This window comes from Festucalex cinctus, chromosome 10, assembly GCF_051991245.1.
Source record: "Festucalex cinctus isolate MCC-2025b chromosome 10, RoL_Fcin_1.0, whole genome shotgun sequence".
In the NCBI taxonomy this organism is placed as follows: domain Eukaryota; kingdom Metazoa; phylum Chordata; class Actinopteri; order Syngnathiformes; family Syngnathidae; genus Festucalex; species Festucalex cinctus.
This window is the reverse complement of record NC_135420.1, coordinates 27,438,171-27,457,905: the sequence shown is the minus strand read 5'-3', so window position 1 is coordinate 27,457,905 and position 19,735 is coordinate 27,438,171. Positions and strand designations below refer to the sequence as shown.

Genomic DNA, 19,735 nt, shown 5'->3' with positions numbered 1-19,735 from the left:
TTTTCGTTGAACACGGTTGCCGTGACTATTGATGCCGTTTTTGAGGGTTGAAATCTAGTCGAATACTCATGAAACTTGACAAAAACATTTATATTAGATGGTTCTCGTCTAATGTGGCAGTACTCCAACGTGGCCGTGATTGCAAAAGCTCTTTATAGCTGCTCGCAGCAGCTCTAGTTGTGGGAATGCTGAAAAGCATTCCCACATATGTTATTGGGATTCTTTATTCTTACTTATTATAGCAATTTTATTCTCCCCACTTTTTCACCGTGCAATAACTCCCGCATTATACATCCGATTTACACATTCAAATTTCAACTTCAAAAATCCACGCCTGCCGGGGAATATATCATCTGATTCCACATTATTTACAGTTTTCACACAATTTAACATTAAATATAAACTTTTCCTCATTCCTTTTCAATGGGACTGACATTGAACTTTTTGTAAGTCAGACTTTGCACGCTCACTTCCATACATACAACTTATCATCATTACCAGCTGTCTGATACTGCTCGGTGGCAAGTGCATTGTCCAGTAACCAGGAGGTCACAGGTTCAAATTCCACCTCCGACTGTACATTGCAAATGTATCCATGGCCATTATGGAAATGGATATAATTTCACTGAAATGATGGATGGATGGATGGATTAAAAGCATGTTAGCTTTATTATCAGATGACACTTTTCAAAATAAATACGCCATTAGCCATGATTTTGGACAAGTCAAGTTAGCCCAGTGGTTGGAGTAAGTGCCCGCCACCACAGAGTACCTGGGTTCAAATCCCACTTGAATCACATTTTAGTGCCATTCGATGGTTCGATACCAACTGACTATGATATCAGGAAATGGATTATAATATTCCTGAAATGATTTAAGCACATGCATTCAAATCTTAGCATTCAGATTTTCAGCATTCCCGTACAATTTATGCAGAAATTGCACTTTGTCTAATTACTTTTGTTTTTTTTTGTTTGTTTTTTTTCTATTTTGTTGTTGTTTAACTACAATCCGTTTTTTTTGTGCAATTCCACCTGTTTGTAATTTGTGTTATGTAAATTTTGGCACACCTCATTTCAATTGTATTTATAGAGCATTTCAGAAAAACACGCACCTCTGTAAGAAACACGGGAAGGACATAACGGGGAAAAACACATTTGAAAAGCTGTCAGCAATGTCGACATTCTTTCAAAAAGCCGAATTAAAGCAAACGGTATATTTCCAATACATGTTTTCAAATGAAGCCGGCAAGGTAAACAAACAGACGCGCATACAAAAATTTCCCAACATACTTGAAGAAATGAAATGGCCGCATATTTTCGCTTATGAGTTTCTGCCTCTGACCTTCCAAGCATTTTGTTGTTGTTGTTGTTGTTTTCTTCTTCTTTCAGTTTGCTTTTAGTCTCACAGGTTTTCTTGCGGTAAAAGCAGCCCGCTGATGGATGCTGCCTCAACATTTTCTTTCCCCTTTAACCCTCACGCCAGCTGAGTGACATGGCAGCCATTTTTTTTTTACCCCTGCAGGATTCAAATCAACTTGCATTGTCTGTGCACAAACAACTTCCTGCATGCGAACTCGCGGCTTGTTAATGGGGGGTGGGGAGGAGGGGAAAAAAAAAAAAAAAACCTCTTCCTGCTTGTGACCTCCAACCCCGTCCTACCCCACCCACACCCACCCACCGCTTCCACAGCATGGTGCATCTATAGGAGGGAAGGTTGCAGCAGGGAGATGGCGTTAGTTTGTGTATTGGGGGGGGGCATCCGTGGGAGGTTATGTGAGGTTTTAGAGGAGGGGGACAATTTCTTTCCCAGTTTAAAGTATTGTAGGATGTTGAGGGTGTGGGGGGGGGGGGGATGAGAGGACATGCTGAGAGGACTGCCTATATATTCTCCTCCCTCCTGCGATACCTTTTCCCTCCATCCCTCGCCTCTTTTCACCCCCCACCTCCTCTTGTGTCTCCAGCTGTGGGGCTAAAGTACATTACATGCTTGCTAATCAAACCTCCATTACAAGTCTGGCGGGAGGCTCGAGTGGGCTCATTCTTTCTTATTTCTCCTCGTCTTTCTTCTGCTCCTCCTTTAAGTATTTAATGCCAGGAAATGATCCAATCCCTCACAACATACTACAGATGCACTGAAACAGGTGGTAGAACTAAACTTAAGCTTTGATTAAACATTTGAAAGGCAATTTAAAAAAAACAACCTGTGGCATACAGTGTCATTGTGGATTACTCAATAGCGCATTGGGCAAAACACGATAATCTCGGAGGGCATCGGATGATTCACACGAGAGAAAAGAAAGAGACGATTGCGCAGACGTGATCTGTTTAACATTGTTGGACGTTGAGGTTTGCTTTGATTTTGGATCAGATATGATTCGTTTTTTTTTTTTTTTTTTTATTACAATGAAATCATGCAACGTAACAAAGCAGCTCCTAAACAAATGGATTTTACATTTTCATATCAATTCCTAACCGTAAATTAAGCTGTCATAATCAGTTAGGTCAGAGTATCGGATGCAGAATTGTACTAATATGTAAAAAAATAAACTTATTTTGCAGACTAATACTAATTAGAGTACTTAACTCTTGAGTAGTCACCGATGCCAATACCAAGTATACTAATTCCCCCTCCAAAAAAACAAAAAAACAATGACCGACAAACTTACATATATCCCAAATATAGAGCTGGGCAATAAATCAAATTAATTCGCTTAATCGTCATTTTAAAAATGGAATCGCTGAAAATTCACAAAATTGTGAAATTGACATGCATATAACTCTTGGCATCTTCTAGATTATTAAAAACTGTTGTTCTTAAGTTTTGTTATATCCAATCGTTATTGTAAGTTGCAAGTGGCAGAACGATGAATGGGTGGTTTACAACATGTTTACAATATTTACTAACGACTTGGCATTCAACCAAGTTATGCATAAGGTATGAGTAGCTATTATTTTGCACAATTATTATTGTTGTCTGAACATTTTGCACAGGATTTATTTCAGAATAAATGAAACCTTTAAATTAATGTTCGTTGAGTTTATGAGTTCAATAAAAATAATATATAAAAATAATATATATTTATAATATATATATATATATATATATATATATATATATATATATATATATATATATATATATATATATATATATATATATAATATATTTAATATAATGTAAATAAATTAAAAATCGTAATCGTCCCAAAGAACAGTAAATAATCGGTATATTTATACCGGTATATAAATATTTCAGTTTTTGGCCACAAGAGGGCAGCCGTACTTTTCGAGTACTGTTTTACCTTGAAATAAGGCTCGGTATCGGCTCGATACTGATACCTGCTATTGGCTGGATATCTGGTATCGGAACTCACATACCCCTAGTAAAAATAAATATCAATACTTTCTTTTGATATTTATATGTGGTAACTAAGATTGACTAAATAATATACTGTACATTATGTATATATATTAGGACTTCTCGATATCATGTTATATAATTATATTATATTATATTATATAATATTATTATATAATCATATTATTTTTATGTTTTTTACACCTTGCTAATGCCTATAGACGTCTTGAAGACGGGCCAATGAAACGACACGATATTGAAAACGAGACCCCGGTGCATCGCCGCGCTTTGCATTGTGAAGCGTAAACAAATAAAACAGCACGACTGGCTCACTTTTACTGCAGCTTTTCACGTCTTTGTGTTCAACAAACTCGTAAAGTCTGCTTGCCTGCTTTGCGGACCACCACGGTCCCCGTCAAGCGTCGTCATGTGGGGTCAAGGAATTTACACATGCAACTTGCTAAAAAGGAGGATAAATACTAGCCAAGTAGCAAAGTGGTGTCAGTGTGCTTGATTTTTGCCTATTTAAAGCCAAATTTTGAAATGTGAGGATTCTGCCTGACGCTAACAATGGCCATGATTTGTCAGGAAAGAGGATGTAGAATACAAAGCAAGAGTTTTTGGTTTTTGTGCTAACAGGATGTTTATATATTTGATATTTGACTTCCATGATGACGGCAGTTGAACACCTTTTCTCCTTTTCTTTCCCCTCCTCCTCTCTTTGCCCCCTCACTTGGTAATTGGATTTAGTGAGCACCTGTACGAGTGTAGATTTTCAGGGGATTATCGTCACACAACCCTGAGTCACCACTAATTATCGTTTCTTTCCTATTTCTTCATCTCCCTCCCTATTACATGCACACGCACGCACACTTAGTTGATTTTTTTCCACGCTCCCAATTCAGTGCCGTAAAAAATTATTTACCACCTTCTCATTTATTTTTTTTTGCTTAGTATCCCCACTTTAAAAGATCATCAAACCAATGTAAATATTAACTCATTCACTCCTAGATATTTTCACTGAAATAACCAACCTCCTTCACTCCCGGCCGTTTTACTGGATTTTGACTGATTTTGCAAGGCCCATAGAATATTGTGTCTATTGCTATCAAAACACAGAACCTACCAAAATCAAAGATTCGAGTCTCTTCTTTCATCAGGAAAATAAGTATATTTTCATCTGTTTCCGTTTTGCAGACATTAGCATTAGAATGCAGCTAAGTTTCATCGATATTCACATTCCTGGTGAAAACACTGGCAAAAAGAGCTTGTTGCAACATGGCTCTGACTGATCTTATGCTCTGCTGCCACCTGCTGGCTGCTTTATTAGTAAGTACCATTGCTTTAAGCCACCTCTTCATTTCAGAACCTGCATCAAAGCCTTTTGTATGCTCTTGCATAAAAACAACAACAACAACAAAAAACTAATACGTTTTTGGGAGTTAAGGACAAAGTCTTAAAAAAAAAAAAACGCACGTTCGCAAGCATTCACCACTCAGTGAGATACCAACTTTATCGGCTTTTATTCGTAAAAAGGCCGATCCCGCAAAATGCCAAATATCGGGACCGATAATCGGCCAGGCTGATAATCGGTCTATCCCTAATTCTCACTAATATCTAGGGAATCATTTTGTCAGTTTGTTTGTTTTTTTTTCTTTGTAAAAGTCAGACGAGACTCTTTTTGGCCTTGGAGCTCATTTCTGCTTCGCCACCGGTGACTCATGAGAACTGACCTTAACTGAGGTGAGGGAGGCCTGCAGTTCTTTAGATGTTGTCTTGTGCTTCTTTGTGACCTCCTGGATGAGTCATCATCGATCGCCGTATTGTTGGGGTAATTTTGGTCGGCCGGCCAATGGCGGGAAGGTTCACCACTCTTCCATGCTTTCTCCATTTGTGGATAATAACGCTCGCTACACTTCGTTTTCGTAACCCGTTCCAGACTGGTCGATGTCACTTACTTGATTTTTTTTTTCATCTGTGATTGAGGGTTTTTTTTTTTTTTGCATTGTGACATCTTGTAACTTTTTGAGTTTTTTGTGTCGAGCGGTGACAATCCAAAAAAATTTAAGTATCGGGAGCGACATTAGTGTTAATTTTGCCTGCCATTTTTAAATTTAGTCTAAGTCTTAGTCCAATTTCAGTCACGCTTGTTAGTTTTTAATCAGTTAGTTAACCTCATCCCATTTTTATTTACTCCATTTTTAGTCGACTATAAATCTCGCATTTTAGTTTTTATTTTAGTGCAAGGAAACGTGATTTTGTTCGTCTAGTTTTTGTCAACGAAAACTGTCAACATTTTAGTCTAGTTTTAGTCAGGACAACCATTTTATCCCCGCATATTTTCTTTGTCAGCAGATTTATTGAACCTTTTCGAATCTAAAACTATTTCACGTAAAAAAATTCTAATTTTTTTGATGAAAAACAATTTGACAAACAATTACAGTGGCTACTATGGCTTCATGCTATTAGCTAGCAAGTTAGCCAGCATTAACAATATTGTTGGAATGTTATAGCTGTTGGATTAATGTTAAATTCTAACTATAATTGTGTTTTTTTTTTTTTTACCTTTCACCGTGTCAGATTAGCAGAGACAAGATCTTACAAAATCTTGTGTCATTTTCATCTCGTTTTTGTTCCTGAACTAAAATGTCCATCGATTTTAGTCCAGTTTTTCTTCAGTCGACGAAAATGCATACTGATTTAGTCCCAATTATTGTTTATTAATGTTGGTTTTAGTCTAGTCTAGTCTAGTTTTAGTCCGGTGGAAAAAAAGCGTGTTGACAAAATTAACGCTACGACACACCTGAAATGACACATTTGAATAAATAGATAAACATCTCAAAGATAGAAAATGTTGTTCTCATGCCGCACTGAAACTTGATCTCCAAGTGTCCACTGAAGTTGACCAGTGAAGAGACAAAAGCTTGTTCTCAAGTCAAGGTGCACACAAGGTGCTAAAACCATCTCGGCCACTGAGCGCGCGCACGCGCGCACACACCCTCCCGGGCAGGTGATATACGACAGATGTTGTTGCACGGGAATCAGCGAGTGAAAAAGCAGGACCGGACAGATGAGAGGGTGGTAAAAGTGGAGGAGGAGGAGCGGGATGGAGCAGACGGGTGAGGGGGGGGGTTACCCAGCGGGAGAGCGCCGGCAATAAAGGCCAACGGGCAGTTGACTCATATTTATTAGTGACACTAAACGTACTCTCAAAACCATCAAAGAGATCATCTGGCTGTGTTGTCACAATTATTGATGGTTGGCTTCACACTTAATTAGGACTATTTTCTTACAAATTCACTTTGCAGCTACCGGCCAAATATCGATTGTGAATGAAGTCGGGTGCGCATAAACCAACGGTCAAAACCTGAGCAAGTGTTCTTCACGAGAGGTGTCGAATAATCGTTTAGAACCACTTGTTCAATTGAATCTGTCCAAATCCTCTAATTTCAGCCTCTCAATTATAATTATTCTCAGATTTTCGTTTGGGTTTGGTGAGTACATTAATCGCTCTCATGGGATGTTGCTTAATTGTTGTTTTTTCATAAAACATGCAGACAAAATAAACAACGATATTTGATTGATAAACAAGAAAAATATGGTTTCGTAATACACTTTCATGCAAAATAAAATTCCGTCTGATTATTCAATTAATAAATGATTCCATTCATTTTTTATATTTATTTATAAAAAGTGTATATCTATCTATCTATCTATCTATCTATCTATCTATTAGGGGTGTTAAAAAAAATCGATTCGGCGATATATCGCGATACTACATCGCGCGATTCTCGAATCGATTCAATAATCGGCAGAATCGTTTTTTTGTTTTGTTTTTTTTTTGTTTTTTTTTTTTTTGTTTTTTTTTTAGGATTCACACCTTGAGCATGGAAGGATGTTATATGAACGGAACATTAAGCCTTAATATTTTATTTTAATGCTGTTCAAACATGAAACAGATTACAACCTCTATAAGACTGAAATTTCAGATAAATAAATAATACATTTTCATATAAATCTTACACTCTACAAGCTTACTGATTAGTATTTTCTAAATTTGAATGAAAAAAATCGCAACAATCAACTTATAAATTCGTATCGGGATTAATCGGTATCGAATCGAATCGTGACCTGTGAATCGTGATACGAATCGAATCGTCAGGTACTAGGCAATTGACACCCCTACTATCTATATATATATATATATATATATATATATATATATATATATATATATATATATATGTATATATAGTTACAATAATTGATAACAACAGCCTTACTCCATCATTATACGTTTACACATTGGATTATTTACCGGTGAATTTACTCAACTGGCAATATTGTTGTGTGGAACGCAGACTTTTTACTGCAACCTTACTTCAAGATATCTGTACTCACAACGGCCGTTTTTACGATCAGGAAATAAAAATGAGACATTAGAAGAATAGAAAATTGACATTAATTTCATGCAGTTTGAAGGAAGAACACATTATTGTCATATATACTTTCTTTAAAGTTATCTTGCATTGTTTTTTCTTTTGGAAATGTTAGATTTCAAAAGTACTAGTGGTATTGGTATTTGGTGACTCAAGAGTTGAGTACTCACTCATACTAGTATGTATGTGGGGGGGGGGGAAAAGTGATATTGAACATTCCTAAACTGTACAAGTATAACTTTATACCCCCCGAATGATGTTGTTTGCGAGAACTGTCCTGATTTGACATCTCAGCGATGCAAACTACAAATCAAAACCGGTGTGTAGAAGCGTTATCGTATATCTCAAAAGTAACGAACAGGGCAGTGCAGCTGAAAAGTATTGAGTGCAATCTAGGAGTGGATGATGGACAGAGCAAACGCTGGTGGAGGGATGGAGGGATGGAGGGATGGAGGGAGGGATGGTGTGTAGTGCAGCAGAAACTTCCCATGCTGGCCTCCCAGTGTGGCTACGTAATGAGGGCAAGGGACACGCACACGCACACACGCACACATTTGGGGCCGAGCACGGCCCCACGGCTGATTAGCGGCACACAAAGGCCCCAAACAGAAGTAGCGGAGGGCTCACAATGGGAGCGGGGCCTCAAGGCGGGGCTTACTTCTGCCCTGAGGGAGGGGGCGAGAGAGGTTAAGAGACAGAGGGGAGAGAGAGAGAGAGAGAGAGAGAGAGCGGGGGTCCCACTGAGTGGGACAGGGAACCAACTAGTGGGGGGGGGGGGGGGGGGGTCGCTTGAACCATGGGCCAAGAGAAGTGACAGACGTGGAGAAGAGTTTCGGGTTTTTTTTGTCCTCATGAAGGCAGAGTGACGAAAAGTGGACTCGTCTTGTTAATGACTCGTCAGTGGTCACTAGCACGTCCGGTGTGTGTGTGCGTGTGTGTGTGTGTGCGTGTGTGTGTGTGTGTGTGTGTGTGGGGGGGGGGGGGGTGCATCCACCTGCTCAGGAGGAATCAATGTTTTGAAAAGTCGGCTCAATGAGAGAATCTCAACATTCACTTTTACTCATCCAAACCTGAGCCGAGCAGCAGGGGCGGAGCTACGTGGTGGCCATGATCATATATATAAATATATATATATATATATATATATTAGGAGTGTGACGATTTATCGATTTCGTAATAAATCACGATACTTTGTCTCCTGGTAGATTATCAATACGCCTACAAAAGTATCGCGATTATTTGTAGTTAATAAACAGCCACTATAGCTACTCCATTGTTCATGACTTATTGAGCAATTACTTTGGCGGGCCGCTAGGGGGAGCTCCTCATAATAGTGGCGGGTAAATGGACGCAATTTCTTCAGGCGAAGAAGACTCATGAGCTTGCTTTGACTTTGCGTTAGACATTTATTTATCTATCCAAGCAACGGACTCAGTTTTGCATACTTTTCGATGAAAAAATGTGGATTAAGTTTTCAATTTTAACATTTCAAAACATATTTTTTGTTTCGACTTTTTGAAGCACACAATTTCTGAGGAATATTAAGATTGATTTAATTGGATTTCATATTTATGTAATGTTATTGATTTGTTTACATTTTCAATGTTACACAAAAAAAATGTCACAGTATATAAAACGAAACAACTGACGATGTAACTAACATGTTGCATGACATTAATGTTTAAGAAAGAAATTTGTATTTGATTAAAAAAAATACACACTAAAGGCAGATATGAATGACACATCTATACAACACTTGACATCTACGTATTTCTACACTAATATTGTATTATTATATAGCAGTGACTAATAAGAACAAGTATAATTTCATAGAGAAGCAAAAGGTCTGCTGTCATCTTCCCACTTCAATGAGTTTTTTTTGTTTTTTTCCCTTGTTCAGCGCGCCACCTACACTTCATTAGCAAAAGAAGCTACGGATTTGTCTGTCTGTCATTCTTTTCATTTGCCTTCCCTTCTTTTTTTTCCGAGTCGCACGGACATGAAAAACCAAAAAAGAATTTCAAATGCTTCTGTGTAATTATGAACACAAAATCGTCTTAACTCGCGGCTGATTATAGTTTCATATTATACACGTTTCAGCGGGAGCAATGGGAGGATGAGTGAGAGTCGATTAAATAGGGGAGTGGTTGAGCAATTCCACAAAGACTTTTTTTTTTCCAATTACTTCATGCTCTTTAAATACACTCAAGCTGATACACACGCATATGCTAATGGTCCACTCAAATAAGGCACACAGTAATTGTATTTGATTAATGGTGAAGGGAATCCATCAGGAAGACGCTAGCCAAACTCAAATAAGAAAAAAAAAATAGACAATTATGTCAAAAAATAATTAGAGGCCGTTAAAATCCTAAACACGCTCGAGGGATGCTTTTTTTTAAGACGGAGCTTTTTGACAAGATGTTGATATATTGTTTTGCTCCTTTTCGACACTTAACCTTGTGAAGCATTCATTTACATACAGTGGCTTGCGAAAGTATTAGCCCTCTTGAACTTGTTTGACCTTTAGCCACATTTTAGGCTTCCAATATAACGATAGAATTTTTTATTTTTTTTATTTTTTGTGAAGAATCAGCACCGAGTGGGAAGCAATTGTGCAGTGGAACTAAATGTATACAATATATTAAAGGCCCAGTCTGCCGGTTTCACTCAGGAAAATGCAATTTTTAAATACAGGATTACACACTTTAACTTTCGCTCAGTCTACACATCTGGGTTTATGTTAATCTTTGGTGGTGATTTTGTCCTAAAGCCCCAACTCTCCAGCCTGACTAGATTCGGAGCGATGATAGACTTGAAAGGGATGAGAGACTTAAAAACAGAGCAAGGGTCCAAAGCTTCTTGCTTGCTTGTAAACAATTAGTGATCACGTCGGGGTCACCAATTGTGCATTCCACATTTTGTTATTGTTTTCACATCAAAATGCCCCTTTTTCACCCCCCCAATTATTTCTGAAAAGTAGGTGACGTGAGTCTTTCGTGGATGATTGCAGCGAGCGGGAGAAGACTTTCATGTCCAGCGCATTGACTGCGGCCTTTAGAACTCTCACTCAGCATCACACGGACTTTAACTTTCTCTTTTGTGTGTAGGAGCTGGCCAAGGTGTTACATCAGACCGGCCGGTGAGCTGACATTCGATCGAGTCGCCCACAACGCACGTTTTGCTCAACTGTCACGCGTGTTGAAGTTGTCGGAGAATTGCTGGTGGAGGAGCACCGTGAAGAAAGCTGAACTGGACTGAGATGAAACAACTTGCATGAAGAAGAAAAAACTTAAAAATCAGGCTTTTGTTGTCCTGATTTTGCCCCTTCCTGACCAAAGATGTCAAATGCATGACTATTACGTCATTTAACTCATTCACTGCCATTGACGGAAAAAGACGTCAATGTCAATTTTTTTTGCTGGCCTGGCAGGGAATGTGTTAAACAATAAGTGGAACTAAATCAGTCTGTATTTTTGTCGACTAATGAAGACGAGACGAAAATGTCCTTTGCGTAATAAAAACCGGACTAAAATCTATGGACACGAGATGTAAATGATATGATTTTGTCAAATGTATTTACTTGTATACAAAAAAAACTTGTATACTCACTTAAAATGTTCGCTTTGTTCTTGTGTTTCTTATATTTTTTACTGCACGACCGATTTCGGTTTCAAGTACAGCACTTTGTATCCAGCAATGCTTGTTTTAAAGTGCTTTATAAATAAAGTTGAGAAATAATACAGTATGTCTTACATCCAAAATAGCTTCTTTTTTTTTTTTTTAAACTAAAGCATGCATGTAAAATTATGTAAAAAATAATAAATGTCTTAAATGTATTCTTTGAAGAAATCAAGTCAAGCGTAGGCCATAGTGGAGGTTCCAACTCCCCAAATCTCGACAGCGCTAACCAGCTAACTTTATCTTTAGCTTTTGTCTTCACATTACGCACACGCACAAAGTGAGAAGCTGGTGAACAGTAGCCTCGAGTTACCTGCTGAAATGTGCGAAAATGATCACATGACTGTGCTCATAACTCAAAGCTCTGCAGGCAACCGATGGAAGCTGAGGGTGTGCACGTGCGCGTGCACGTGCCTAATCATTTTCTACTCTGTTGCTCCCCTTTCCCGTTTCGGGGCTTCCTGCTCATCCCTCGTTGCCTCCGGAGACGAAACTGATTCTGTTACACTGCGGTACTGCTTTCTACACATTCACGCACGCACGCAAGCCCGTGCCCTCTCTACCGCCTCTCACACACGCACTTCCCTGCTCTCGAGAACCGCATGAGTGTGTTTAACCTTATTGATTTGGTCTCGCCTATATTGACCCACATCAAGCTAATCAATCACTGATATTGGTGTTTACCTGGGCGGAGATGAGTTGAGAGTGATGAATTGCACATTAGTCACTAAAGTGAAGAGCAGTGTGCGTGCGTGTAAATTTTTGTATATATATATATATATATATGTATATATATATATATATATATATATACATATATATATATAAGGATATTATGATACTACTACTAATACAATAAAAATACAATATAGACATATGTAGACTCAAATACTTGCCCAGTGTGACCACATTTCTGTGTAGTATTGCAAATTATTATGTAAGGTGTCATCAAAAGTGTGTCATTGCATACATGTACTGTAAGCGTGTGTGCGTGTGTCTGAAGCCACATTCACTTCGCACACACACACACGTTGCCAGACATGGTAATTGAAAACCTGCACCTTTAACAACGTTGAAGGCCCTCCAGGTCTGTGCCAGCGCCGGCTCCATCTCACCTCGCAGGAACAAGGAAGAAATCATTTTACAGTCGACTTTTGAGGTCAGCGAGAAGGCAGCGTTGGTTGGCTCCTCGCGGCCTCTCCGGGCGTCCATGTTGCCTTCATGACATAAAACCACACGGGGACTCCTTCATACATATACATATACACATATATATATATATATATATATATATATATATATATATATATATATATATATATATATGTGTGTGTACAAAGTTTTGGCATTGAATCAATGCATAATTAGACATTTTCCTTTTTGTGGGCATTTGTTGGCTTTTTCAGTCACATATCGTGATATTGTTATTTTATATTTTTTTTTACACTATATCAAAAATCGTAGATATCGGGTATTGTGATATCGATATTGTGAGCCAAATATCGTCAACAGTATCAAATCGTGGTTTGCCCGTATCATTCCACCCCTAAAAAAAAACAAAACATAAAAAAGACGTATAAATACGTCTTTGGGACACTTAAAACATTTTAAATATTACGTATTTATACGTTTTTGGGAGCAAATGAGTGAGAGGAAACAGACAACTTTGCGCCATTTGAGATCAAATCAATTGCAACATACTAGTTCATTCTTCCCATGATTCTGACCAAGTAACAACGTCACACCTTTCTCTTCCTACGCCTGACCTCATTTACAAACTATGCTTCTATTCCTCCCCCATTGACGTTGTGCAGTCTTCCAAACTTTTATCCTCAATACATATTTCTTTTTCTTTCTCACATTGAGGGATTGAAAATGTGGTTGATCAAAAAAAAGAATCAACTTTGAATGCATTTGCAAGACAACATGATCGTATTTAGGGCAATGTCTATAAATAAACCACTTCCATGACCAAACCCTGTGACGCACGGTGAAAATATGCTTGCCAGCCAAGCGCAAACAGAGGCAACAAAGTCATATTCTGGCGTGACGACTTCATCTGTCACCTTTGACATTGAGCATTTATCTTTTGAAATAAGAAAAAAAAAAAAACGTCAACGTGGCTCCTTCTCTTTGGTCAGATTACAAACATTGCACACTTGTACATGAGGTTCTTACTTCAAGTTGTTTCTGCTCTCACTATTGAAGTACTGATGATAAAAGAGTTGATGCAAGTTCCTCATTGGACCGTTTCGAGAGTTACGGTTGCAACTTGTGGAATTTTTGCATCATCTCCGACTTTCTCTTACGTCAGGACTCCGACAACGTCAGTCGCTTTTCATCAAACGTTGCAAACAAAGCAAGCCGTATTAGTCAACAGGTTCGACGGGATGCATAGGGACCTCCTCACGGGCAACAGAGCGAAACTTTATCAAGAATATATTTGAGAATTGTGTTAACGACATCATGGGTGAAAATCATGGGGTGGGGTGGCCATCGGGAAATTTGTCAGTTTCCCGGAGGGCCGGTCCATGTTCGGGCATTTCCGTTGTCGCTGATGAATCTGAAACCAAAATGCAACAGAACTCATTGTGTTTATATATAAGGGTGTCAAAATTAGTGGGTTTATTTTGAGTTCATGTAAAGTTATTTTTAACACGCGATTACTGAGAGCCTTTACTGGGGAGAATTCCAGTTGCAATGCAGCAGACACGTCCACGTCAAAATTTAGCAGTAATTCAAATTTAATGATAGTGCATATATTTGTGGAGACTGGGGTCAAGTTATATTTTACAATTTTTAAAATGTGCACAATTCCACAAGTTACTTCATGTTAAAGATTACATAACTCTTAATATGAAAACAAAAAATTTGCACTGAGCTGTCAGTAACGTCTTACAAATGCAATTATGCCATCTAGTTGCAGAAAAATTACGTCAACACAAATCAATATCACACATTTTTATTTTTTTATTTTATTTATTTTTTACAGTGCAGTATATCTTTTTAAACCAATTACCATGTCTGGGATGATCAACACAAATCAGTCACACTTTTTTTGTTTTTGTTTTGTTTTTTTACCGTACAGTACATATTTTACTTTTTATTTTATTTTTTATTTTTTTATTCGATTGTTATTAAATTACTGTATCAATGACTGAAAAATAAAACTATATTTAAATTAGGGGAAAAAAAGTACATTTTATTGAAAATTTAGAAATAAATTGAGGTATAAAATGTGCGATTAATGTGCGATTAATCGTCAGTTAATTATTGAAGTCATTCAATTAATTACAATTAATCATGTGATTAATTACAATTGAAAATTTTAATCGACTGACACCTATAACAAACATATATATATACGTTTCTAACGTATGTGTAGATTTATGGAATCTTCCATAAATCGAGGTAATTGTCTTTGAAATGAATGCAAAATTAATGAATCTGTTCTAGCCCCCAAATTAAGTTATAATTCCGTTTATTTATTTATTTATTTATTCATTTAGCAATGTGAGGTTAAAAATAAATACAATGCAATATTTTAATGAGTGAAAACATGCTTAAAAAAAATATATATATATGATAACTCCTCATTGCTCATTAACTTTAAAAGCGAAAACGCGATTGAAGTGTTTCATATGATGTCTGTTTGGTTTGTATTTTTTCGATGGGTTTCACGCTGGAGGGTTCCACCTTGTGCATAAAATGTCCGTCCGTGCGATTCACCTCGTGAATCTGATCTGCCGAGTGCCCTTTTCCACACAAACAAACAGGCAAGAGAGCAGGAGGGAGAAAGCAGACACACCTGAGAACCGGCATGTTGTGTTTGAGGAGGGAAGACCTGTTCTTACCTGCCTGTAGGCTGGGCTCACCACTCACTCACTCACACTCACACTCACACACACACGCGCGGACGAGGACACGCACTCGCTCTTGCGGCTAAAACAAACCGACCGCCCCGGCCGCGTGCGACCGCGTGTGTGCGTATGTGCGTGTGTGTGGACAGGCAGACCCTCCATCAGCATCCTGTCACACACAAGATGTTTATCCAATTTGTCAAGATAATCTTTCCTCAAACGGGCTGCCAGGTAGCCTGCCTCGGCACTCACGCACACGCATGCAGTTTAAAAAAAAAAAAAAGAAGAAGTCACAGACCTGGGGGAAGGTTCACCAATATCCACTGCTTGGCCTTGTTAGCTAGCAGCGCCACAAAAAAAAAAAAAAAAAATTTATTTACTTGAATTTTGTGATCATTCTTCTTTGTATAAAATGTTTTTCCGGCTGTTAGCATCAAAGCTAATTGCGCATTTTCGCTTTTGAAACTGCCTTTGAAAAGTAGACTGCTTGGGAGTCTACCAGGGATTAGCCGCTAGCAGGTCGAAGCTAGCTGCTCGCCACTAACTTTTTCCACTAAATGACAGCATAAATAAGTAGCATTTTTTTTTATTTATTTTTTTAGCATATTACATGATTCGGCGTCGTGTTGTTTTGATGTTAGCGATACATTACAACGGTAATTTAAAGAAATAAAAGCCTAACAAGGCATTTATGTTCATGTATAATTTGTTAAGGTTTTATTTTGAAGTTTAACCTTGCAGTGCTTTGATGGCATGTTAGCGTAATTTATAGTATGAACAATCGTGGCGTCTGGTAGGGATGTGAATTGCCTAGTACCTGACGATTCGATTCGTATCACAATTCATAGGTCACAATTCGATTCGATACCGATTAATCCCGATACGAATTTATAAGTCGATTGTTGCGATTTTTTTTTAAATTCAAATTTAGAAAATACTAATCAGTAAACTTGTACACTGTATGATTTGTATGAAAATGTATTATTTATCTGAAACTTCAGTCACGGTATTTAACAGATAGTTTCATGTTTGAACAGCATTGAAATAAAATATTAAGGCTTAATATTCCATTAATAAAACATTTTTCCATGCTTAACTCTTACTCCCAGCCACTGATTTTGCAAGGCCCACAGAATATTGTCTTCTATTGCTATAAAAGCATGCAATTAGCATTAGAAGAGAGCTAAGTTTCATCAGTTTTCACAAATCTATTAAAAATTAATTTAGCTTTTTTTTTCTACATGGCTCTGGTTGATCTCCTTTACTCTGCTGCCACCTGCTGGCCGTTTGTGTAATAACTAACATTTCTGCAACCTTAGTTTGCAGTTAAGAAGGCTGCATCAAAGCTTTCTGTATGCTCCAGCATAAAAAAAACAAACAAAAAAACATATAAATACGTCTTTGGGACACTTAGAACATTTAAAAAAAAAACGTATTTACACGTTATTGGGAGCAAATGAGTTAAGGTGTGAACTCTAACCATAAGTAAGATGTTTTGTTGAATATTTTTTCCATCAAAAATGGATGTTTAAAAATCGATTCGGCCACCTATTGAATCGATTCGAGAATTGCGTGCGTGCGTAATATCGCGATATATTGCCGAATCGATTAATTTTTTTTTTTAACACACCCTAGCGACTGCCGTGACTCGTCATTAACCGGCTAGGTAAGTCGATCAGACCGATATGCAACTTTGTTGTTGCTCAATATTCGCCAACTCTGCCTGGTTTGATTAGCCAATAAGATGAGAAGGAAGAGCTGATAAATGTCGCAAAGTCACACTTGTACAAAAGCCAAAAAAATAATCAGGTAAAACTACGATTCATTTGAGATCTGACCGTATTGTATTGTTGCGCAAGACTTTTACATTGCCGTTTGATTTTTTTTTTAAGGTGACCAACGTTTTGAAGAATAAAGTCTCATATCCAGGATTAAAGCTAATGTTGTCATTTTTTAGCCGTGTAAAAATGGCACCGCGATTTGCATAAATAAGCAATAAACACGCAAGGCAACACATGAACACGAAGGCATAATTGCAGCTAAGCTCCATATGACACACTCATATTGCTTAGATGCCACACACACACACGCATACACACACACACACGCAGAGTGAACATCCTGGAATGAAGCAAAGCTGATGATTTTCTAATGAATAGTTTCATTGGCCACGGTCCGGATTAGCGTAACGGGATTGGTGGGGTATATTTACGTGCTTTTAATGATTTCACAACTTTATATTTAGAGCTGCGTCTTATCAACGGCAATCGTCTCCCGGCTCGGAAAACAAACCTTCCAGCCGGGCGACGGCACAATTACACGCCCCTGCCGCACGCACGCACGCGCGCACGCACGCACGCACATATCGGTCTGTCACCTCCGACGCCGTCTGCAAAGTTAATGTGCAACATATTAAAGTGTCGCCGGGTGGGAGAGATGAAAGTCAAAAAGCTCGTCCTTCATCAAACATATTAACACGCTCGCTTCACAAGTGGTGAACTTTTACAAAAGAACATGTGCCTTCGTCTGGATGCGAAAAACTCGCTAAGTACTTGGCTGGAACATTCCGAGCAAATATGAAAGTGTCGACGAAGACGAGGAGGCAGTCCTGTTTGCATGAAAGCTGAATTCTGGCTAACAGTTCATAAAACAGTCGACTGTTCAAGGATTGGCTTCAAGTTGAAACGGGCAGAATTGGTTTTGTGCAGTGCTGTGGATTGTGGTCCTCCATCTTATGGTCGAAAAAGGTTCTGGAAGGTCCTTTTTATGGAGCACGTGGACACACCAGTGGCGAGCGGTCATAATAAGCTATTAATGCGGCGCATGCACAAGCCCTTCAATAAAATCATGGAAAATATGTACAGTGGTACCTCGACTTACCAACGTCTCTTCATACGAAATGTTCGAGTTACGAAACGCCTTGTTACGAAAAAATTTCTAGATACGAAAGGTAAAAAGACATTACCCAACGCAACATACTTTCTTTCAGCTATGGCTATTACCTACCATCGGTATCTATGAGCATAGATACGAGAAGTATTCATGAAGGCTAAAATGCGAAATGTCAACAAATTGTCAAGCTGGCCATTTAATGTTATGAGTAGTGTTGTTCCGATACCGATTCCGATACCCAGTTTTGCAGTATCGGCTGATACCGATCAGTGTTGTTCCGATACCGATACTGGTTTCGGCAGAGGCCCGATACTGCATTAAAACAGTGGTATCCGTATCGGTGAGTATTCACAAGTAACATGCCAACCACCCATCCAAGGTTGTATCGGTATGGTATCGGTATCGGCCGATACTGCAAAGCTGGGTATCGGCATCGGTATCGGGGGCCAAAAAATGGTATCGGAGCAACACTAATACCGATACCATACCAATACTTAAGTTTTTTTTCCTCAAGATGAAAAAGATGTCCTGCCATTGGTTCAGAGCATTCACGAGCCAATAGGATAACTTGGATCGGCATCCAGTGAGCATGTAACATATCAGTGAACGTGGTGCACGAGCAAGACACAAGATGCTGCATCCAAAATCCTATATTAGTGTTTGAATTAATGGTATCGGCATGTTACTTGTGAGTACTCACCGATACCGATAACACTGTTTTAATGCAGTATCGGCGCTTTTTCCGATACCAGTATCGGTAATCGCAACAACACTAGTTATTAAGTGTCCCTCTGGAGTGCTTACCAGATTTTGTTTCTTTCCTGTTCTTCCCGAAGTTGAGCAGAACGAATCGTACATGTTGCAGGGCCAGTAATTTTCCACAGCGACTTTTGTGCGGTGAGCGCCGCAGTGTGGACAGGTGCATCACAAACGCAGATTGCAGTCAGAACGTGTCACTTTTAGACAAACCACTGATTGATATTTCTCTTTCCGAGAGCCCGACTCCCCACCTTCCGTATTTTTTTTTGAATTTTGAGGATGTTTTGCCCACCTACGCCGTTCAAAAAAGAATCTTTGGGCGGAACTCCCTTTTTAACGTTATCAAGGCGAAAAGCATCTCGTCACATCAGTGATGCCGCTTTTCTTATCTGGCCCTCCGCGAGCATTCCAGTCAAAGGCAGACATTTGACCTGGTGGCAGCTCGAAGACGAGTTGCGACTCGCTCTTCGTCCCTCACCCAACGCCACTGTAGGTCGCGCCTACCTCCTTTTGATACAACACACGCGGATTCTTCCAGGGGGAACACGAGGCCCAAAAAAAAAACAGACATGACATGTCATACAACAAGGCCGCCTTATCTGTATCTGCGTTTGTACTGTTTTGATGAACGTTCGGATGTTTTTCCGACAGCACCCAGTGAGGTAAGTAGCCCACACACAGGCGGTGACATAGCAGAGGGACTTCAGGACAGGTTTGGCCAGTTTTTTTGTTTTGTTTTTCTTC

At 38.7% G+C, this 19,735-nt stretch overlaps 2 protein-coding genes across 15 annotated transcripts in view; one reads left to right on the top strand and one right to left on the bottom strand.

Moving 5' to 3' along the window:
- LOC144026704 (uncharacterized) overlaps positions 1-11,547 on the top strand; it is a 145,685-nt gene extending 134,138 nt beyond the window's left edge. For all 13 annotated transcript variants that reach the window (XR_013285271.1, XR_013285274.1, XR_013285275.1 and 10 more), the window contains one exon: positions 10,910-11,547. Coding sequence is in view for 1 of the 13 variants with exons in the window: in XM_077533623.1 (XP_077389749.1) it covers positions 10,910-10,945 (36 nt within the window). In the remaining 12 variants the exon portion in view is untranslated. The remainder of the gene's footprint in view (positions 1-10,909) is intronic.
- The window catches only part of LOC144026706 (uncharacterized), a 166,501-nt gene that overhangs the window by 34,463 nt on the left and 112,303 nt on the right, over positions 1-19,735 (bottom strand). For both annotated transcript variants that reach the window (XM_077533626.1, XM_077533625.1), the window contains exon 12: positions 12,542-12,697. In XM_077533626.1, coding sequence (XP_077389752.1) covers positions 12,542-12,697 — 156 coding nt within the window. The remainder of the gene's footprint in view (positions 1-12,541; positions 12,698-19,735) is intronic.